The sequence below is a fragment of the Amblyomma americanum genome, chromosome 9 (assembly GCF_052857255.1).
Source record: "Amblyomma americanum isolate KBUSLIRL-KWMA chromosome 9, ASM5285725v1, whole genome shotgun sequence".
In the NCBI taxonomy this organism is placed as follows: Eukaryota; Metazoa; Arthropoda; class Arachnida; order Ixodida; family Ixodidae; genus Amblyomma; species Amblyomma americanum.
This window is the reverse complement of record NC_135505.1, coordinates 30,669,531-30,690,547: the sequence shown is the minus strand read 5'-3', so window position 1 is coordinate 30,690,547 and position 21,017 is coordinate 30,669,531. Positions and strand designations below refer to the sequence as shown.

The following is a 21,017-nucleotide window of genomic DNA, read 5'->3' as shown; positions in this document are numbered from 1 at the left end:
GCTAGAAGTTTGGGTTTGGGGTAGTGCGTTATGTGTGCGGATAGTGCCAACTAAGATGGCGTGATTCCAATAAACGTGCCGTATAGGGCTGTTGCTACAAAAACACTCTTTTTGCACATTGCTATGAACCGTCACCCACTATGTTGTCACAGGTGCTCGAGGTAACTCTTTTGGTGGCCGACTACATGAACGCGCTGGGTGCCACGGGCGCGAGTGTGGCGCCCTCTCCCGGTGGCAGCCTGGTGGTGAGCAGCGGGAGGAGCCGGCTCAACGTGAACCCCTGCTCTGCAACCTCATCGCCCGCCTTATCAACGGCCTCCTCGCGGCGCCCCCTGCTGCCGACGCCCGACTCCTGACGGTCGCCCTCCACCACGCCCCGACACCGACCTGACTCTTCCGCCACCAGCACGGGAGGTGGCGCGGTCACCGCATCGCCCCGCAGTGGCCGGGCCACCTGGAAGTGAGCCGGTGCTGCCAGAGGGCAGGGGCGTGGTGGTGGTGTGGCAGGAGGGTGATGACGGTCACCAGTGGTGACACTGCCCTCCGCGATGCCTGAAGGAATGTGACCACGGCGGCACTTCAGCAAAGGATCTGCATCCGTATGGTCGCAAGCAGAGTGTACGGCACTCATCATGTTGCAACTGCACATGAGCAATTTTTAAGAAAATGTGATCCATGTGCCATGCAGTGTGCGACAAATCTCAGAGTGTGAAGCACAGTCATTGGGCACATTAGTTTTTGTGGTGCTTTAATTCTTAATTGCGACTTGTTTTCGGACAATGGCTTCTGATGCTGTATTCTTGGCCTCTGGATTCAGTCAAAAGCTGCCGACATTTCATCGTTCAAGTGTGTGCCAATGCATCTGTTCGACAACTTCTCCCTATTCCTCTGCCAAAACCAAAGATTGTGCCAAGATGTCACCAAGTGCTCAGCGGTCTCTGATACTTGAGTGGCTGGCTGGCGGCACTGGTGTGGACATAATTTTTGCTTGTGGAAACTGAAAGGCCACAGTGGATGTGACAGTTTAAACCGGTTATATCGAACTATCACACAAACCCTGGTGTTTGTGGTTGTCTGAAATGTGTTCAACACCTTGTATAAGTGCTGACAGAGGAGACCGTTTGGCAGTCATCAAGAACCATGAACATTGTGCGGAATGAACAAAGGAAGCCAGAATGCTGCTCCGTTTTTTGAGAATCAGGCCATGCATCTGCTGTCAGGGAATTTATAAGAGGACATTCACTGGACCGAAGATGAGCACTTGTGCCACCTTGTGGAAGCTTTGTGAAGTTGAAGTGCAGGTAGTGTTTAAGTAAGGCAACTAGATGTCAGCAGGGACCTTGTGGTGTTGTGGCAGTCTGGTTGAGTCCTCTGGTCCCATGGTGTGACCCATGCCTTGTCACTGATGCAGTGGAGAATTGCAGGCATTGTCGTCACAGCTGTTTGTCCCGCAGTTGACATATTTATGATGGTGATGATTAGACACCAGCACACACCAAAAAGCTTCTTGCAGAATCATGAGCTGAATTGTCAAGTACGTCTGCGAATGCTTTATTCCCTGAATGACCCCAGGTTCCAGGAGCTCAACCTTGTTTGCTGAGCTCAGATGCAGAGACATCAACGATGAGATCTTGTAGAGTTTTTTAAAGAGTGCATGAGATTGTTGCCGGCTTGAGCAGAGCCTTAGCAGGTTCAGATCTCCGTATCTGTTTGTAATGGAATATCTCTGACTTTGACGGAACTAGGGAAGCCTAGCAGTAATGTGTGACTGTTGTTTAGCACGCCATTAACTACAGAAACGGTGCAGCAGGTTCAGTTACCACGGTAGACTTTGAAAATTTTAACCATCTGTGGGCATGTATGCGATGGTTTTTTTACTGTCATGCTTTTCTATGAGGGCTCTACTGTAATTTTGAATCTCACCTACTTGTGATTATGGTCAAGATCTCAGTGTTTCCATTTTTTTTCTTTTTTATTGACGTGTGCCGGCTTGCATGCATGGTTTTTAATGAGCTTGCTTCTAGAACTAATACCATACCGCACAACCTATTTTTATACCTCTGCATTTCGTATTTATTCTCCTTACCAGCCGCCATTGTAGGCTGCATTGCTTGCGTACCAGCATGGGTGGTACGGCGCACATGTCGCCATATCTAGGGTATCCTGGCAAATCTCGATAATCACCAGCTTGTGGCACTCTATTTTCAACCCTTTCGGGAAATCTTATCGAACAAACTTTGGTGACGCAGAAACTTTGAAGCTAAAATGTACCTCGTCACATAGGCACTTTGTGCAGGCGCTAAAGTTAATGCTGATGCAATCAGTGCTTGATGCTGCTGCAATGTCAGAGTCAGTGCTATAGTCAAAAGTTGCATCCAAATTAGTCGGTCATAGCTTATAAAAGAACCTCCGGGAACATGAAAATCTACACAAACAGCAGTTAGAAACAAAATAATGTTCTCTTATTGTGAAGTACAGTGCACCACGCATTTCTGTTATGGCAGTATGTTCATTAGGGACTACCAACACAGGCTGATAATATCCAGAAGGTGAGCTGCTAGTCAGTATACTCATTTGCTTTTTAAATAGCTTTAGTTACCAGATTTAGTTACCATATTTGCTCAAATACAGTGAGAGTTCTTTCCTAAATATTGCTTCAGAGGTACCTGGCATTATATGTTCGGAACCAAAATGTACATCTGATGCGTTTTCTTTTTTTTTACTACTCTTCAGAATAGGTGTCATGGAAGCATCATTTTGTTCTCTCTGAGGCACAGTATGCAACGAACAGCTGGGTAAACTATGTTAGGAGCGTCCCCTTTAAAACGCAGTAATGGTGGGTGCTACCACGCCCAGTATCTGTTTATGTTTCTTTACTCAACCTGTTGCGCTTACAGGTACTATCTAGAAATTTTCACTCTCTTAAATTCAAATCTATTGACTTCCAAACTGTACAAATTTTGAATCTTGAAACCTAACTTCCAGTTGACGGCATCACCTAGGGGAAATTAGGCGACATTTTATGAGAGTGGATAGCGTAAAAGGCACTTGTTCCCACTGGTTTTGTCACAGTGGAGCAGCACTGTGCTTGTGAACTCTTAATACAGCAGTTTGAACCCCCTCGCTGAAAACAAAACTTGTCTCGTTTTTAATTGTGCACACAGATTTAGCAACACACAAACATTTACGATCTGCCATAGGTGTGTGTCACCTTCAGGTTGCATTTTGAGGCTCTTCTTAGCCTCAGTCATTTTTTAAGAGGCTGTGAGGCCAGCTAGAAGTCAAAATAGGAAGCTTGGCTGCTGTACCCATGAGAGAACGGAATTACACGGTTGTGGAAGCAAAGCATACAGCATGCGCAAACAGACGAGATAGTGGCGGTGATTTTGAAATGAAGAGAGAAGAGTGATATAGGCTGCAAAAGGTGATGCAAGCCATTTAGAACGTGGAGGCAGCATGAGAGCTGTGTGAAGTAAAGAAAGTCGAAAAATGGCGCATGCAAGCAGGACTAGGCAGGAACAATCACGAAGCAGTGACGGCATTTGCCATGCTCACCTGTGTCAATACAGTTAGAAAGTCTTGCCTCTGAAGTAACTTTTAAGGCAGTAGAAACAACGGTGCTGTGTGCATGCACAAGGGTGAGGAACTGAAAATTTTCGACTTAAGGATTTTTGTTCATCATCTCCAACTTTTTGAGACCTTCAGTATGGTTGTCCTCGACATTCTCAGCTAACATCATAATTGTATCACTTTTTAACCTCTCCTAAACGCTCACTCTCTGTGGTCATTATTTTGATGCAAATATGCAATTAGGCAAAAGCGCGAGTGTGGCAAAGTTCTGCTTCAACACTGCTTGGATACGTCTACTGTGATTCACCAAATTTCGTGAAATTATGCGGGATAAACTTTGTGTGCAGTCTCAAGTATCAGTGTAGTAGTACACGATCAGCATTGCAATCAGTACCGGTTGTTTTTATCAGCATTGAAAGTGCCCATGTGAGAGGCATATAGATCTTAAAGCTGCATTGGCTTCAGTAAATTAGTTTGTTTTCAGTAGCAATTTTAGGCAGCTGTTTTAGCTTAACTTTACTGATATATATTTATTTTTATGTAGATAGGTGGATTTATTTATATTTATATAAATAATATAAGCGTCTCATTTTAGTCAAATAGGCAGCAAATACAGAGTCATGCTTGCAAAGGTCTTACTGGTGCACGGCTTTGCAAAAATAAAGGAAAACACGATGTTGCAGGTGTGAAAATTGAGCAGTTTACAAGTTACCAACAAAGTCACTTGTGGATGGCTTTGCACTTTCCGTTCTTAAAAATGGCAGTAACACAATCTAGACTTGCAGTACATTCCTGAACGATGGCTGACAGCAGGTACCAAGTTTTACTTATTCGTTAGCAATCTAGAGGCTCTGGAATTGGTTGCATGAATAGCCATTTTATTCTCTAAATAAATGTGATGTGGTTACAATATGAAATTTAGGGCCTCTGTAATCCTGTGATTGTGTTCTGATAAACTGTGCCAACACAATCTGGCAGTGTAGCAGAGGTGTGCCATTATTTTAGCCAATGACAAAGCGTGGAAAAATAGAATTGAAAGCAAATTATCTGAACCCTGCATAACTTTTCTGACCCACTGCAGGCGGAAAAATGACTTCTAGTTCTATACAGATGTATTCTATATGGTGCACTGGATTGAAATGTTCCAAGTCTGAGCAATGGAACAATTACGTTAAACTGTTCTTTTCATGGTTTAACTTGTAGACTGAGTCTTTGTGTACTAGAATTCTGATGGGGTGAGGCTTTAAGGTAAAGCTGTGCTGGGATTCAAGTGCTTTTAGTACCGAGTACAGAGTCTAGTTTTCAGAAAATAAGTAAGGGTGTTGCTTTCTAGCCATAACCATGTGCCATAGTAGATTGTAATTGTTCTGTAGCAGAGACTATCTCTATTTCCCAGATTTCACATATAACCCATTTTCCTAGGAACAAATGTTAGTAAGGAGGCATCTTAAGTGTTTTTTGGCTATGTGCTCCTCAGATAATTGGAGATGTGGAAGGATTAACTGAATGGAAGAAGGGAGACAATGGTGGTTTGGTTTATGGAGGTTTAACGTCCCAAAATGACTCAGTCTATGAAGAACGTCGTAGTGAAAGGCTCCGAAATTTCGACCACCTGGGGTTCTTTAACATGCACTGACATTGCACAGCACACGGGCCTCTAGAATTTTGCCTCCATCGAAATTCAACCGCCGCGGCCGGATTCGAACCCACGTCTTTCAGGTCAGCAGCCGAGCGCCATAACCACTGAGCCACCAAGGTGGCAAAGTGAGATAGTGAGGATGACAGGAATGGAGCTGGCAAGGCTTCAACTTTATTCAGCACAAATTTTTTAACCAAGAAGATTCTTATGAAGGAATCTGACTATAAGAAAAATCAATTTTATATGCCACATTTTATATTATCCGCTCATGAAGACATGGATAGCGCTGCCCGGTAGCCCACTCACTTCCTACTCAAAAGGAAGTTCTTCCGTCGAAGAACTTTCAGGCTTAGTTTAGGACGCACATTCAGTGAAGTAAGTGGTGGTTATTTCTGAGAGGAACATTGCCTGTGTCTTGCCAGAGGTGCATAAATTAACCTGAAAAAGCTTGGAAGGCTTTTAAAGTCTGCCTTCCTTTGTTGCAGCTTCACCCCTTCACTGTGCTGGCATTGATTTGGAATTTTCACATTTAGCATAGGATGCTAATGCACTGACACAGGCTGCATGTGCTGTTGACTGCTTTCATCCAGTCACAACACAGTCTTAGCACACCATCTTGACCTACCTCTGCTTACTGCCAGTGCACATTCACAGGTAGTGGTGACTGACTAGCTGCAGCCTCAGTGGCGCTAACTGTGTATGTGCATTGGTGGCTGGCAAGGCCCGTAGATGCTATGCTAAAACTCCTTAATCTTGAAAGTTGCCTTGTAGTGCGACCTCATCCCAAGGCCTTGGTACACTAACCGAGTCTCAAATGAGATGAAGGCACTGCCACGTGTCGGCTTCCTCTTCTTGAATGGCTAAGAGTTAGGGGAACCTGGGCGAGCTGGTTAGAACAAACTAGATAGTTGGAGCGAAAGCTTGTGAAAATACTTATCAACCACAGGCCATTTTCTCCTTCAAAATGCTGAAAGCGTTGCGTCTGCAGAAGGAGAGGAGGACTGTGCATTCCTAGACCCTGCTATATTCTTTCCGAGTCCAGAGTTTTGACTGGTTTGTTCGGGCAAGCTGGCCCTGGTGTTCAGGCACGCAGTGCACTTGTGATAACTTTCTTCGCTTTCACTGCGGGTGCGTCGCTTGTAATGCATTTCTTGTGCAGGATGGAATAAAGTTTTGCTGCCTGCAAAAACTGTTGCCTATTCAGTGGTTGAAGGCTGGGAATTTAATGGTTGTTTAAATGACAATGCTGATCAAGTAATCGTGGCCAAATTTTATTGCGCTTGGCCATGCTTTTTGAATTTTTATTGTTTTTTAATTAGGTTTTATGATGGCGTACCCCATTTGCTTTCACATCTCTGTCCTGTCCAAATAGCTGGAGACAAGAGTTTTGCATATCACTGAAAAAATTCCCTTTGTTACTGTTTCCACATACGGAATGAAAGAGCAAGCTCGTGAGCTTATTAATGTCTATACCCTGGTGAAAAAGCCAGTGGGTCCAATTAGGATGACCAATTGGTAGCAAGTGGTTTTATTAAAAAATAGTAAAAAAGGAAGGAAAAGATTTTTGCTAGCCCTGGCATCTGCCATCGATACTGAAGCACCTGAGCTGGTTGGTTCCAACTGCGTATTTGGAACCAAATGGCTTCACTTAGAAGCAATTGGACATTCAGATTGGAACCAATTCCAATTGGAATGCCCGGTTGGATCGACCCATCTGGAGGTTTCACTTGAAACACTGAAACCAGGTGGGCATTGCAATTGGAATGTTTTGCTTAAACCATTTCGTTCCATATACATAACTGCAACCAAACGGACATTCCAATTGGACCCAATAGTTTTTTTTGGCCTGGGTAAGCTTCAAAGCCATCATTTTCTTCATCGGCTCGGTGATGGCGATAGTTCGGCACATGTGATCCTGGAAAGATCTTAGTATCTCGTACAGCTATTTGGGCACAAATAGCATAATTTGGCATATAGGCGCAGTCGGAAGTAAACGGAGAATGGGAGCGGCCACCACCGAATGCACTTACACATGTCTGAGCAGCAGTGGCTGTGCTTTTACACAACTTCGAAAGTGACAGACCTTTGGTGCTTCCTCAAGCCTCTCGTATTTGTGACCTGAGTGCTGTGCAATGTCAGTGCACGTTTAAAGGGGCCCCGAAACACATTTTCAGTGCATTGTTTTGCCTGTTGGTTGCATAGAATGAGTTATAGTGAGCGTATACTGTGGTTTTTAATATTTTAAGCTTGCAAAAACAAATTCGTGGCACTGATGGTGTCACCATATAGTGGCAGTTTTTTAGCAGCAGATATGACATCAGTGTACAACAGCATAATCTTACCGGTACTCACCTACGGGGCAGAAACGTGGAGGCTAACGAAAAGAGTTCAGCCTAAGTTAAGGACAACGCAGCGAGCCATGGAAAGAAAAATGATAGGTGTAACGTTAAGAGATCGGAAGCAGGCAGAGTGGGTGAGGGAACAAACACGGGTTAATGACATCCTAGTCGAAATTAAGAGAAAGAAATGGGCTTGGGCAGGGCATGTAATGCGAAGGCAAGATAACCGCTGGTCTTTAAGGGTAACGGAGTGGGTTCCAAGAGAAAGTAAGCGTAGCAGGGGGCGGCAGAAGGTTAGGTGGGCGGATGAGATTAAGAAGTTTGCAGGCAAAGGGTGGATGCAGCTGGCAAAGGACAGGGTAAATTGGAGAGACATGGGAGAGGTCTTTGCCCTGCAGTGGGTGTATTAAGGCTGGTGATGATGATGATCATTCGAAATCAAGAGGCAGAAATGGGCTTGGGCAGGGCATGCAATGTGAAGGCAAGATGACCACTGGTCCTTAAGGGTAACGGAGTGGATTCCAAGAGAAAGTAAGCGTAGCAGGGGGCGGCAGAAGGTTAGGTGGGCGGATGAGATTAAGAAGTTTGCAGGCAAAGGGTGGATGCAGCTGGCAAAGGATAGGGTTAATTGGAGAGACATGGGAGAGGCCTTTGCCCTGCAGTGGGTGTAGTAAGGCTGATGATGATGATGACATCACTTTGTGCAAGCTTGATGATTGGACAGAGAGTAACTATACTGCAAATTGGGTTAATAAACTAGAAGAACGGCAGATTGGGCGAGTTGTAAATGCTCCATAATATTAAAGCAGATATTACAGCGCCTGTGTGTGTTTCCTTCTTTCTTCGTCCTTGTTGCTTAGTGCTACTTTAATATTATGGGTTAATAACTAGAGATATGTTTTGCCAAGTTTTTTTTATATTACATTAACAAAACCAACTTGTTTGCCCTAGATAAAAGCACTGTAAATCAAGTAAAACAAAAGCACGCCACCAGAGGCACTGGCTACTTTTTGCATCGAAGGACTTTGCGCCTCTCTGTAAACATCCTACGACCTAGCACTAAACACTTATGGCTACTCTATGTATCTGAGAGCGGCATTGCGGAATCGATCCGATCTAGCCATTGCACTCTGTAAGCATTCGTTTCGGTCCCAAGGAAGGATGCGTTCGTTTCACATTTAGCAGGCAGTGCGCATCGTCAGTTTGTGGAGAATCACCGGGTGGTGGCGCCAGATGGCGTCACGTTCCCGTCAACAGCGCTCGCTCCTTGCTAGCCGTGGCCAACCAGCGTGCTAGGAGCGACGGGCGATGGTTGGCGGTAAGCAGTAGCGGTACGCGCTATGCTAAATGTGTCTGATATCTTGCGCAGGCTGTCACACCGTCGCAGTATCTCGCGCTCGAGTTCGGATCCATAAGTAAGGGAACGTCACTGATCAGTGCTCCCTTCTGCGCCGTCGACGGGACGGTGAAGCATCGCTGGGTCAGCCGGGCATTCACATGGTTGTAACCATGCAAACGGCGCTGCCAACCTTGGCATGAACAAATTATAGAGAAGAGGCAACCATGAAGTGCAAACTTCCGCCACGTGCTTAGGCTGTTTTGATTGGTCGCCCCGAGTGTCGTCATTGGGATAGTGAAATGGGAATGGGAAGCTGCGCGAAAATCGAGTTGAGGGCAGCATTTTGTTTGCTTGTATTTTGAAATTTCTTCATTGAATAACTCCCGTTCCTATGCATCAATTCCCGTAATTATTTTTGAGTCAGCATCTGTGTGACAAAGAATCCATCAAGCGTAACCGGCATCCGTTCAAGCGGTGTTTCGCAGCCCCTTTAAGGTCCCCTGGTTGTGGAAATTATTCTGGAGTCCTCCACTACAGAGTATGATGGCGTCCGTCCTACTCCGTGGGTCGTTTCGGAGCGTTAAACGTCTGCACCAGACGAGTTGCTCACTTTTAAAACAGCTGTTTAAGATGGGCTGTGTTAACACCGGAAAAAATATTCTATATGAGCCGGTATCATTTTTTTGCGAAAGCAGTTTAAGTATACATTAGTCAAAGACGCTGGCATGTATGCGTAGCCGCCAAGTGAAGCCTGCGAGCGCAGGCAGCTGACAGAGGGAAAGAAGCGGCGAAAGCGAGTGCACACTGCTGACAGAAGGAAAGCGGCGCCGAAAGCGTGCGCAGATTGCAGAAAGAGGGAAAGAGAGTGCAGGCTGCTAACAGAGAAGCGCCGAAAGCGAGAGCAGATTGCTGAAAGAGGGAAAGCGGCGTCGAAGGCGAGCGCAGATTCCTGAAAGAGGGAAAGCGAATGCAGACAGCTGACAGGGAAAGAAGCGCCGAAAGCGAGTGCAGATTGCTGAAAGAGGGAAAGAGAGTGCAGACTGCTAACAGAGAGGCGCCGAAAGCGAGAGCAGATTGCTGAAAGAGGGAAAGAGAGTGCAGACTGCTAACAGAGAAGCGCCGAAAGCGAGAGCAGATTGCTGAAAGAGGGAAAGCGGCGTTGAAGGCGAGCGCAGATTTCTGAAAGAGGGAAAGCGAATGCAGACAGCTGACAGGGAAAGAAGCGCCGAAAGCGAGTGCAGATTGCGGAAGGAAGGAAAGAGGCGCCGAATGCGAGAGCAGATTTCTAAAGAGGGAAAGCGAGTGCAGACTGCTGACAGAGGGAAAGAGGCGCCGAAAGCGAGTGCAGATTGTTGAAAGAGGGTAAGCGGCATCGAAAGCGAGCGCAGATTGCTGAAAGAGGGAAAGAAGGGCCGAAAGCGAGTGCACATTGCTGACAGAGGGAAAGTGGCGCCGAAAGCGAGCGCAGATTGCAGAAAGAGGGAAAGACGCGCCGAAAGCGAGTGCACACTGCTGACAGAGGTAAAGTGGCGCCGAAAGCGAGCGCAGGTTGCTGGAAGAGGGCAAGCGAGTGCAGCCTGCTGACAGAGGGAAAGAAGCGCCGAAAGTGAGTGCACATTGCTGACAGAGGGAAAGCGGCGCCTAAAGCGAGCGCATATTGCAGAAAGAGGGAAAGCGGCGCCGAAAGCGAGCGCAGATTGCTGGAAGAGGGAAAGCGAGTGCAGCCTGCTGACAGAGGGAAAGAAGCGCCGAAAGCAAGTGCACACTGCTGACAGAGGGAAAGTGGCGCCGAAAAGGAGCGCAGATTGCTGGAAGAGAGAAAGCGAGTGCAGCCTGCTGACAGAGGGAAAGCGGCGCCGAAAGCGAGCGCAAATTGCTGAAAGAGGGAAAGCGGCGCCGAAAGCGAGAGCAGATTGCTGAAAGAGGGAAAGTGAGTGCAGGCTGCTGACAGAGACAGAAGCGCCCAAAGCGAGATCAGATTGATGAAAGAGGGAAAGCGACGTCGAAAGCGAGCGCAGATTGCTAAAAGAGGGAAAGCGGCACCGAAAGCGAGAGCAGATTGCTGAAAGAGGGAAAGCGAATGCAGACTGCTGACAGAGGGAAAGTGGCACAGAAACGGAGCGCAGAGTGCTGAAAGAGGAAAAGCGGCACCGAAAGCGAGCGCAGATTGCTGCAAGAGAGAAAGCGAGTGCAGCCTGCTGACAGAGGGAAAGAAGCGCCGAAAGCGAGTGCACATTGCTTGCAGAGGGAAAGCGAAGTCGAAAACGAGCGCAGATTGCTGAAAGAGGGAAAGCGAATGCAGACTGCCGACTGAGGGAAAGAAGCGCCAAAAGCGAGTTCAGATTGCTGAAGGAGGGAAAGACGCGCAGAAAGCGAGTGCACACTGCTGACAGAGGGAAAGTGGCGCCGAAAGCGAGTGCACATTGCTGAGAGAGGGAAAGCGAAGTCGAAAACGAGCGCAGATTGCTGAAAGAGGGAAAGCGAATGCAGACTGCCGACTGAGGGAAAGAAGCGCCAAAAGCGAGTTCAGATTGCTGAAGGAGGGAAAGAGGCTCCGAAAGCGAGAGCAAATTTCTGAAAGAGGGAAAGCGAGTGTAGACAGCTGACAGAGGGAAAGAGGCGCCGAAAGCGAGTGCAGATTGTTGAAAAAGGGAAAACGGCGTCGCAAGCGAGCGCAGATTGCTGAAAGAAGGAAAGCGGTGCCGAAAGCGAGAACAGATTGCTGAAAGAGGGAAAGACGCGCAGAAAGCGAGTGCACACTGCTGACAGAGGGAAAGTGGCGCCGAAAGCGAGTGCAGATGAAAGAGGGATAGAGGCGCCGAAAGCGAGTGCAGATTGTTGAAAGAGGGAAAGCGGCGTCGAAAGCGAGCGCAGATTGCTGAAAGAGGGAAAGACGCGCCGAAAGCGAGTGCGCACTGCTGACAGAGACAAAAGCGCCGAAAGGGAGAGCAGATTGCTGAAAGAGGGAAAGCGGCATCGAAGGCGAGCTCAGATTCCTGAAAGATGGAAAGCGAATGCAGACTGCTGGCAGGGAAAGAAGCGCCGAAAGCGAGTGCAGATTGCTGAAGGAGGGAAAGAGGCGTCGAAAGCGAGAACAGATTTCTGAAAGAGGGAAAGCGAGTGCAGACTGCTGACAGAGGGAAAGAGGCGCCGAAAGCGAGTGCACATTGTTGAAAGAGGGAAAGCGGCGTAGAAAGTGAGCGCAGATTGCTGAAAGAGGGAAAGACACGCCGAAAGCGAGTGCACACTACTGACAGGTAAAGTGGCGCCGAAAGCGAGCGCAGATTGCTGAAAGAAGGAAAGCGGCACCGAAAGCGAGCGCAGATTGCTGGAAGAGGGAAAGCGAATGCAGCCTGCTGACCGAGGGAAAGAAGCGCCGAAAGCGAGTGCACATTGCTGATAGAGGGAAAGTGGCGCCGAAAAGGAGCGCAGATTGCTGGAAGAGAGAAAGCGAGTGCAGCCTGCTGACAGAGGGAAAGCGGCGCCGAAAGCGAGCGCAAATTGCTGAAAGAGGGAAAGCGGCGCCGAAAGCAAGAACAGATTGCTGAAAGAGGGAAAGCGAGTGCAGACTGCTGACAGAAAGACAGAAGCGCCGAAAGCGAGATCAGATTGCTGACAGAGGGAAAGCGAGTGCAGCCTGCTGACAGAGGGAAAGAAGCGCCGAAAGCGAGTGCACATTGCTGACAGAGAGAAAGTGGCGCCGAAAGCGAGCGCAGATTGCAGAAAGAGGTAAAGCGGCGCTGAAAGCGAGCGCAGATTGCTGGAAGAGGGAAAGCGTGTGCAGCCTCCTGACAAAGGGAAAGATGCGCCGAAAGCGAGTGCACATTGCTGACAGAGGGAAAGTGGCGCCGAAAGCGAGCGCAGATTGCAGAAGGAGGGAAAGTGGCGCCGAAAGCGAGCGCAGATTGCAGAAAGAGGGAAAGGCGCCGAAAGCGAATGCACACTGCTGACAGAGGGAAAGTGGCGCCGAAAAGGAGCGCAGAGTGCTGGAAGAGGGAAAGCGAGTGCAGCCTGCTGACAGAGGGAAAGAGGCGCCGAAAGCGAGTGCAGATTGTTGAAAGAGGGAAAGCGGCGTCGAAAGCGAGCGCAGATTGCTGAAAGAAGGAAAGCGGCGCCGAAAGCGAGAGCAGATTGCTGACAGAGGGAAAGAAGCGCCGAAAGCGAGTGCACACTGCTGACAGAGGGAAAATGGCGCCGAAAAGGAGCGCAGATTGCTGAAAGAAGGAAAGCGAGCGCAGATTGCTGGAAGAGGGAAAGCGAGTGCGGATTGCTGACAGAGGGACAAAAGTGCCGAAAGCGAGTGCACACTGCTGACAGAGGGAAAGAGGCGCCGAAAGTGAGTGCAGATTGTTGAGAGGGAAAACGGCGTCGAAAGCGAGCGCAGATTGCTGAAAGAAGGAAAGCGGCGCCGAAAGCGAGAACAGATTGCTGACAGAGGTAAAGTGGCTCCGAAAGCGAGCGCAGATTGCTGAAAGAGGGAAAGCGGCGCCGAAAGCGAGCGCATTGCTGGAAGAGGGAAAGCGAATGCAGACTGCTGACAGGAAAAGAAGCGCCAAATGCGAGTGCAGATTGCTGAAGGAGGGAAAGCGGCGCCGAAAACGAGAGCAGATTGCTAAAAGAGGGAAAGCGAGTGCAGACTGCTGACAGAGACAGAAGCGCCGAAAGCGAGATCAGATTGCTGAAAGAGGGAAAACGAGCGCCGAAAGCGAATGCACAGTGCTGACAGAGGGAAAGTGGCGCTGAAAGCGATCGCAAATTGCTGAAGGAGGGAAAGAGGCGCCGAAAGCGAGTGCAGATTGTTGACAGAGGGAAAGCGGCGTCGAAAGCGAGCGCAGATAGCTGGAAGAGGGAAAGCGAGTGCAGCCTGCTGACAGAGGGAAAATGGCGCCGAAAAGGAGCGCAGATTGCTGAAAGAAGGAAAGCGAGCGCAGATTGCTGGAAGAGGGAAAGCGAGTGCGGATTGCTGACAGAGGGACAAAAGTGCCGAAAGCGAGTGCACACTGCTGACAGAGGGAAAGAGGCGCCGAAAGTGAGTGCAGATTGTTGAGAAAGAAAACGGCGTCGAAAGCGAGCGCAGATTGCTGAAAGAAGGAAAGCGGCGCCGAAAGCGAGAACAGATTGCTGACAGAGGTAAAGTGGCTCCGAAAGCGAGCGCAGATTGCTGAAAGAGGGAAAGCGGCGCCGAAAGAGAGCGCATTGCTGGAAGAGGGAAAGCGAATGCAGACTGCTGACAGGAAAAGAAGCGCCAAATGCGAGTGCAGATTGCTGAAGGAGGGAAAGCGGCGCCGAAAACGAGAGCAGATTGCTAAAAGAGGGAAAGCGAGTGCAGACTGCTGACAGAGACAGAAGCGCCGAAAGCGAGATCAGATTGCTGAAAGAGGGAAAACGAGCGCCGAAAGCGAATGCACAGTGCTGACAGAGGGAAAGTGGCGCTGAAAGCGATCGCAAATTGCTGAAGGAGGGAAAGAGGCGCCGAAAGCGAGTGCAGATTGTTGACAGAGGGAAAGCGGCGTCGAAAGCGAGCGCAGATAGCTGGAAGAGGGAAAGCGAGTGCAGCCTGCTGACAGAGGGAAAGATGCGCCGAAAGCGAGTGCACACTGCTGACAGAGGGAAAGTGGCTCCGAAAGCGAGCGCAGATTGCTGAAAGAGGGAAAGCGGCGCCGAAAGCGAGAACAGATTGCTGAAAGAGGGAAAGCGAGTGCAGACTGCTGACAGAAAGACAGAAGCGCCGAAAGCGAGATCAGATTGCTGACAGAGGGAAAGCGAGTGCAGCCTGCTGACAGAGGGAAAGAAGCGCCGAAAACGAGTGCACATTGCTGACAGAGGGAAAGTGGCGCCGAAAGCGAGCGCAGATTGCAGAAGGAGGGAAAGTGGCGCCGAAAGCGAGCGCAGATTGCAGAAAGAGGGAAAGGCGCCGAAAGCGAATGCACACTGCTGACAGAGGGAAAGTGGCGCCGAAAAGGAGCGCAGAGTGCTGGAAGAGGGAAAGCGAGTGCAGCCTGCTGACAGAGGGAAAGAGGCGCCGAAAGCGAGTGCAGATTGTTGAAAGAGGGAAAGCGGCGTCGAAAGCGAGCGCAGATTGCTGAAAGAAGGAAAGCGGCGCCGAAAGCGAGAGCAGATTGCTGACAGAGGGAAAGAAGCGCCGAAAGCGAGTGCACACTGCTGACAGAGGGAAAATGGCGCCGAAAAGGAGCGCAGATTGCTGAAAGAAGGAAAGCGAGCGCAGATTGCTGGAAGAGGGAAAGCGAGTGCGGATTGCTGACAGAGGGACAAAAGTGCCGAAAGCGAGTGCACACTGCTGACAGAGGGAAAGAGGCGCCGAAAGTGAGTGCAGATTGTTGAGAGGGAAAACGGCGTCGAAAGCGAGCGCAGATTGCTGAAAGAAGGAAAGCGGCGCCGAAAGCGAGAACAGATTGCTGACAGAGGTAAAGTGGCTCCGAAAGCGAGCGCAGATTGCTGAAAGAGGGAAAGCGGCGCCGAAAGCGAGCGCATTGCTGGAAGAGGGAAAGCGAATGCAGACTGCTGACAGGAAAAGAAGCGCCAAATGCGAGTGCAGATTGCTGAAGGAGGGAAAGCGGCGCCGAAAACGAGAGCAGATTGCTAAAAGAGGGAAAGCGAGTGCAGACTGCTGACAGAGACAGAAGCGCCGAAAGCGAGATCAGATTGCTGAAAGAGGGAAAACGAGCGCCGAAAGCGAATGCACAGTGCTGACAGAGGGAAAGTGGCGCTGAAAGCGATCGCAAATTGCTGAAGGAGGGAAAGAGGCGCCGAAAGCGAGTGCAGATTGTTGACAGAGGGAAAGCGGCGTCGAAAGCGAGCGCAGATAGCTGAAAAAGGGAAAGACGCGCCGAAAGCGAGTGCACACTGCAGACAGAGGGAAAGCGGCGCCGAAAGCGTGTGCAGAATGCAGAAAGAGGGAAAGCGGCGCATAAAGCGAGAGCAGATTGCTGAAAGAGGGAAAGCGAGTGCAGACTGCTGACAGAGACAGAAGCGCCGAAAGCGAGAGCAGATTGCTGAAAGAGGGAAAGCGACATCGAAGGCGAGCGCAGATTCCTGAAAGAGGGAAAGCGAGTGCAGACTGCTGAAGGAGGGAAAGAGGCGTCGAAAGCGAGAACAGATTTCTGAAAGAGGGAAAGCGAGTGCAGACTGCTGACAGAGGGAAAGAGGCGCCGAAAGCGACTGCAGATTGTTGAAAGACGGAAAGCGGCGTAGAAAGTGAGCGCAGATTGCTGAAAGAGGGAAAGACGCGCCGAAAGCGAGTGCACACTGCTGATAGGTAAAGTGGCGCCGAAAGCGAGCGCAGATTGCTGAAAGAGGGAAAGCGGTGCCGAAAGCGAGCGCAGATTTATTTATATTTATATTTGGTTTTGGGGGAAAGGAAATGGCGCAGTATCTGTCTCATATATCTTTGGACACCTGAACCGCGCCGTAAGGGAAGGAATAAAGGAGGCAGTGAAAGAAGAAAGGAAGAATAGGTGCCGTAGTGGAGGGCTCCGGAATAATTTCGACCACCTGGGGATCTTTAAAGTGCGCTGACATCGCACAGCACACGGGCGCCTTAGCGTTTTTCCTCCATAAAAACGCAGCCGCCGCGGTCGGGTTCGAACCCGAGATTGCTGAAAGAGGGAAAGCGAGTGCAGCCTGCTGACAGAGAGAAAGAAGCGCCGAAAGCGAGTGCACACTGCTCACACAGGGAAAGTGGCGCCGAAAAAGAGCGCAGATTGCTGAAAGAGGGAAAGCGGCACCGAAAGCGAGCGCAGATTGCTGGAAGAGGGAAAGCGAGTGCAGCTTGCTGACAGAGGGAAAGCGCCAATAGCTAGTGCAGATTGCTAAATTAGGGAAAGATGCGCCGAAAGCCAGAGCAAATTTCTGAAAGAGGGAAAGCGGCACCGAACGCGAGCGCAGATTGCTAGAAGAGGGAAAGCGAGTGCAGCCTGCTGACAGAGAGAAAGAAGCGCCAAAAACGAGTGCACAGTGCTGACAGAGGGAAAGTAGCGCTAAAAGCGAGCGCAGATTGCTGAAAGAGGGAAAGTGGCGCCGAAAGCGAGAGCAGATTGCTGGAAGATGGAAAGCGAGTGCTGCCTGCTGACAGAGGGAAAGAAGCGCCGAAAGCGAGTTCACACTGCTGGCAGGGGGAAAGTGGCGCCGAAAAGGAGCGCAGATTGCTGAAACAAGGAAAGCGAGCGCAGATTGCTGGAAGAGGGAAAGCGAGTGCAGATTGCTGACAGAGGGAAAGAAGCGCCGAAAGCGAGTTCACACTGCTGACAGAGGGAAAGTGGCGCCGAAAGCGAGCGCAGATTGCTGAAAGAGGGAATGCGGCGCCGAAAGCGAGCGCAGATTGCTGGAAGAGGGAAAGCGAGTGCAGCCTGCTGACAGAGGGAAAGAAGCGGCGAAAGCGAGCACAGATTGCTGAAAGAGGGAAAGCGGCGCCGAAAGCGAGAGCAGATTGCTGAAAGAGGGAAAGCGAGTGAAGAGTGCTGACAGAGAGACAAAAGCGCCGAAAGCGAGATCAGATTGCTGAAAGAGGGAAAGCGAATGCAGACTGCTGACAGAGGGAAAGCGCCAAAAGCGAGTGCAGATTGCTGAAGGAGGGAAAGAGGCGCCGAAAGCGAGAGCAAATTTCTGAAAGCGGGAAAGCGAGTGCAGACAGCTGACAGAGGGAAAGAGGCACCGAAAGAGAGTGCAGATTGTTGAAAGAGGGAAAGCGGCGTCGAAAGCGAGCGCAGATTGCTGAAAGAGGGAAAGACGCGCCGAAAGCGAATGCAGACTGCTGAAAGAGGGAAAGTGGCGCCACTGGGTCCAGCTAGAGGGTCTCATGAATGGAGTATATAAGCGATTAGAGAAGTGCGTTCTTTGGATAAATGTTGAGGATTTATGTTGGTATGCAGTGTCTGACTGTAGTGTTCAATGCATGGTCGTTGGTCTCACTTGAGTTTCATAACAGTGTCTAATTATAATCGCAGTTCCCTTCTAGAAATGTCGGCAGAAGTCTCACAGCAGCCTAATTATATATATTTTTTACTGTCAAGTTCTAACAATTTCAGTCTAATAGGCATGCCATTTGAGTTCAATTGGTGGGTCATTTGGTCCAGTTGGATGACAAAATATTTCTAATTGGAAGCACCAGTTCGGCTCAATTTGTCCAGCCCAATGGGTGGCAAAAACACATTTCGATTTCGACGAATTGGTTTCAACTGGAAATTTTCCAATTGGACTCATTTTTTTTTTCTTGACTGGGGATATGCGTGCATATGAACTTATCAATTTTCCTATCACCTACAGGGCTGTGCGGGGGCCCAAGGACCTGCTTGTGCTAAACTCCCTCGTTTTAAATTGTTTTCACCCCCACCACCGACTGGCAGAGCAGGGTAGTGGCACAGCATTTCAGCAGTTTCATAGAGTGCAGAGAATAAGTGACAGAATCCTTGTATAATCCCAGGCCCGGATTGTTCGCAATGTTCGCGTTTCCTATGTGCGGCATATTCGATCGGTGTTGTCGGTTTTCAAAGGTCCAACAGTGACGCGCCTGTTCTGCCTGGCACATCCGGCTGTCTTAATTCTGCGTAAAAACGCGCAGCTCTTGCTCTCGGAAAAAGCGAGGATTTTGTGAACAGGACAGTTATATTTTTTTCTTTATAAGCAGCAGTCCGCTGAAATAGCAGTTACTGCAGTAAGCAATAGACATCCAGCACGGCGCGCTCGTCCGAAAACTGTTTCCCGCCGCGGAGAAAAGTGTGCGGTGAGAATTCTTGATTTGCTTGATTTGCAGCAGCAGGGCAGGAGGGAACTTGTTAAACAAAAACGAAAAAGAAGAACGAAAGACCAAAAGCAAAATTCATGTACCAATTAAAAATATGCATAAATGCATGAAAAAAGCTAAAATGGAAAGGAAAATAATATAAGTACAACCATACGCAGTCATGAGCGCAAAAGCACTTCATACAACTTTCTACCTCGAGGCCATCCCTAATCTCAGACACACTTTCTATGCCGACGATATTACCCTCTGTATTACGAAGGGAAATGATGGGGAGATAGAAGAGACCCTACAAAGGGCAGTCAATACCATAGAAGCCTACGTTTAAACAGTAGGACTAGAATGTTCTCATCCCAAATCGGAGCTCCTAATTAAAAGAGACATTCCGAGAGGACAGAAATCCAGCCTCCCGCCAGCCAACATAAGCATACAAGTGCAAGGAAATGTAATTAGACAAGTGAGTTCCATTCGAATCCTTGGGATGATAATCCAAGAGAACCGCCAAAATACCGTAATAATCGAAAAAATTAAACGTCTCAGTTCGCCAAACCATTAGACTGATCCGACGCATAGCAAACAGGATTTAAGCAAAAAAAATCTATGTCGGTTGATGCAAGCTTTTGTCATCATCAGGATGAATTACGCCCTCCCCTATCTACAGTTATACAACGCTGAGAAACTCCAAATTGAAGGACTCATCAAGCAGGCCTACAAGGCAGCCCTAGTTCTACTAATCAACGCCTCCACTGAGAAGTTACTGCAACTCGGCCTGCACAACACGCTAGACGAATTGACTGAGGCCCATCGTAGAATGCAAGAGCTCAGGCTCACTAGAACCGATGCGGGTAGAGGAATCCTAGAAAGGCTCGGAGTAAACTTGGAAGCGCTCAACGCGGACACTCGAAAAATCCCGTCCAACCTCCGAAGGACAATCAAGGTAAAACCATTACCGAAAAATGTGCACCCCCTCCATCACGAAGGAAGACGCAAGGCCAGAACAAAAGCCCTTGCTAAGAAACTTGAGGGCCGACATGACGTAGTCTACGTGGACGGGGCTTGCCCAACACCCGAGAAAGCATTCACGATAGCCGCGGTGACCGAGGAAGGCCAACTCATAGCAAACGCGACAGTACGCACCAACTCTTCAGAAATAGCCCAAGAAGCGGCAATCGCCTTGGCGTTGACAAACCCGCGAGCAGAAGTGATTGTCACCGTTTCAAAATCAGCCATTGGCAATTTCGCCAAGGTCAGAATATCTCCCATCTCCTTGGGAATTCTCAGGAATTACCCGAAAGACAGGACAGACGCGGAATTGGTTTGGGTACCAGCTCACTCGTAAAACGCGGGGAACGAGGCAGCCCACGATAAAGCTCGAGGATCTATCGGCCGAGCTGTGGATGCTAACTCGGACGTCGAAATGACGAGAGACGGCCTTAATGCCTACCATGAGATTACTCAGCATTACAGGCTAGAAAGGCTAACCTTGCCTGCTCCGCATAAAAGCCTAAACAAAGAACGAGAGGTACTGTGGAGACAACTTCAAAAACTCTTCCTAATCCTAAGCCATGTGTACCCGCATAAATTTAAGCCGGAGTGCAGCAAATGCGGCGGCAAAGCCACCGTATACCACATCATCTGAGACTGTCCGAGAGATCCCCTACCAATATCGCTCAAGAGGCTCGAGCCCCCGGGCCCGTGGGAGACCTTGTTGCTCAGCTCCGACCTGGAAACCCAAGAACAGGTGGTGACGAGAGCCCAAGAGGTCGCCGCCAGTATCCATTGACGGCCACCTAACGAGATCAACGAACCCATTTATAGCTCAAGCCGATAATAAACGTTTTCCAATCTAATCCAAGCACATCGATAATACATCTAGAAAGGTCGCCCAGTAAACTGGGCACCAGGTAGCATAACATTTCCTGACCATAATTAGTACGTAGGTGAGGAACAGACCAAGTCTCGGGAGCTCGAGATTAGTGAGAGAGCTGAGAACGCCAATATTTTTTTTACATCTATTCTGTAAGTTAACAGTAGCGAGGGTTTATTAAGACCAGCAATTTAAGAGTTTAGAGTTCTGAGCGCGCAGAAGAGATGAGCGGAATGGAAATCGTGATTATTGCATATGACATGGAGAACTTTCTTCTGAAAAACAAACAGCTTATGAATGTTTGCATTAGAAGTTGGCCCCCATACTAGACAGTAGTAATTAAGGTGACTGAGAAAAATTGCATTATAAATGAGCAGTTTTACGGATTGTGGCAAGTACCTGAGGAAATGAACACCAGCTGGCACCTGTGACCGTTTGCCAGCTAGAAAATGTATATGGGAGTGCCAGGACATGCCATGATCAAAGTGTACGCGCAAACATTTGAT

At 48.9% G+C, this 21,017-nt stretch overlaps 1 protein-coding gene across 2 annotated transcripts in view; it reads left to right on the top strand.

Moving 5' to 3' along the window:
* Positions 1-6,398, top strand: part of LOC144105335 (uncharacterized protein CG43867) — an 80,135-nt gene extending 73,737 nt beyond the window's left edge. The window contains exons 28-29 of one of the 2 annotated variants that reach the window (XR_013308767.1): positions 153-3,581; positions 4,021-6,398. Coding sequence is in view for 1 of the 2 variants with exons in the window: in XM_077638471.1 (XP_077494597.1) it covers positions 153-356 (204 nt within the window). In the remaining variant the exon portion in view is untranslated. Of the gene's footprint in view, positions 1-152 lie in introns of both variants that reach the window. The other variant, XM_077638471.1, reaches the window with a different exon arrangement.
* Positions 6,399-21,017: the final 14,619 nt, after the last annotated feature.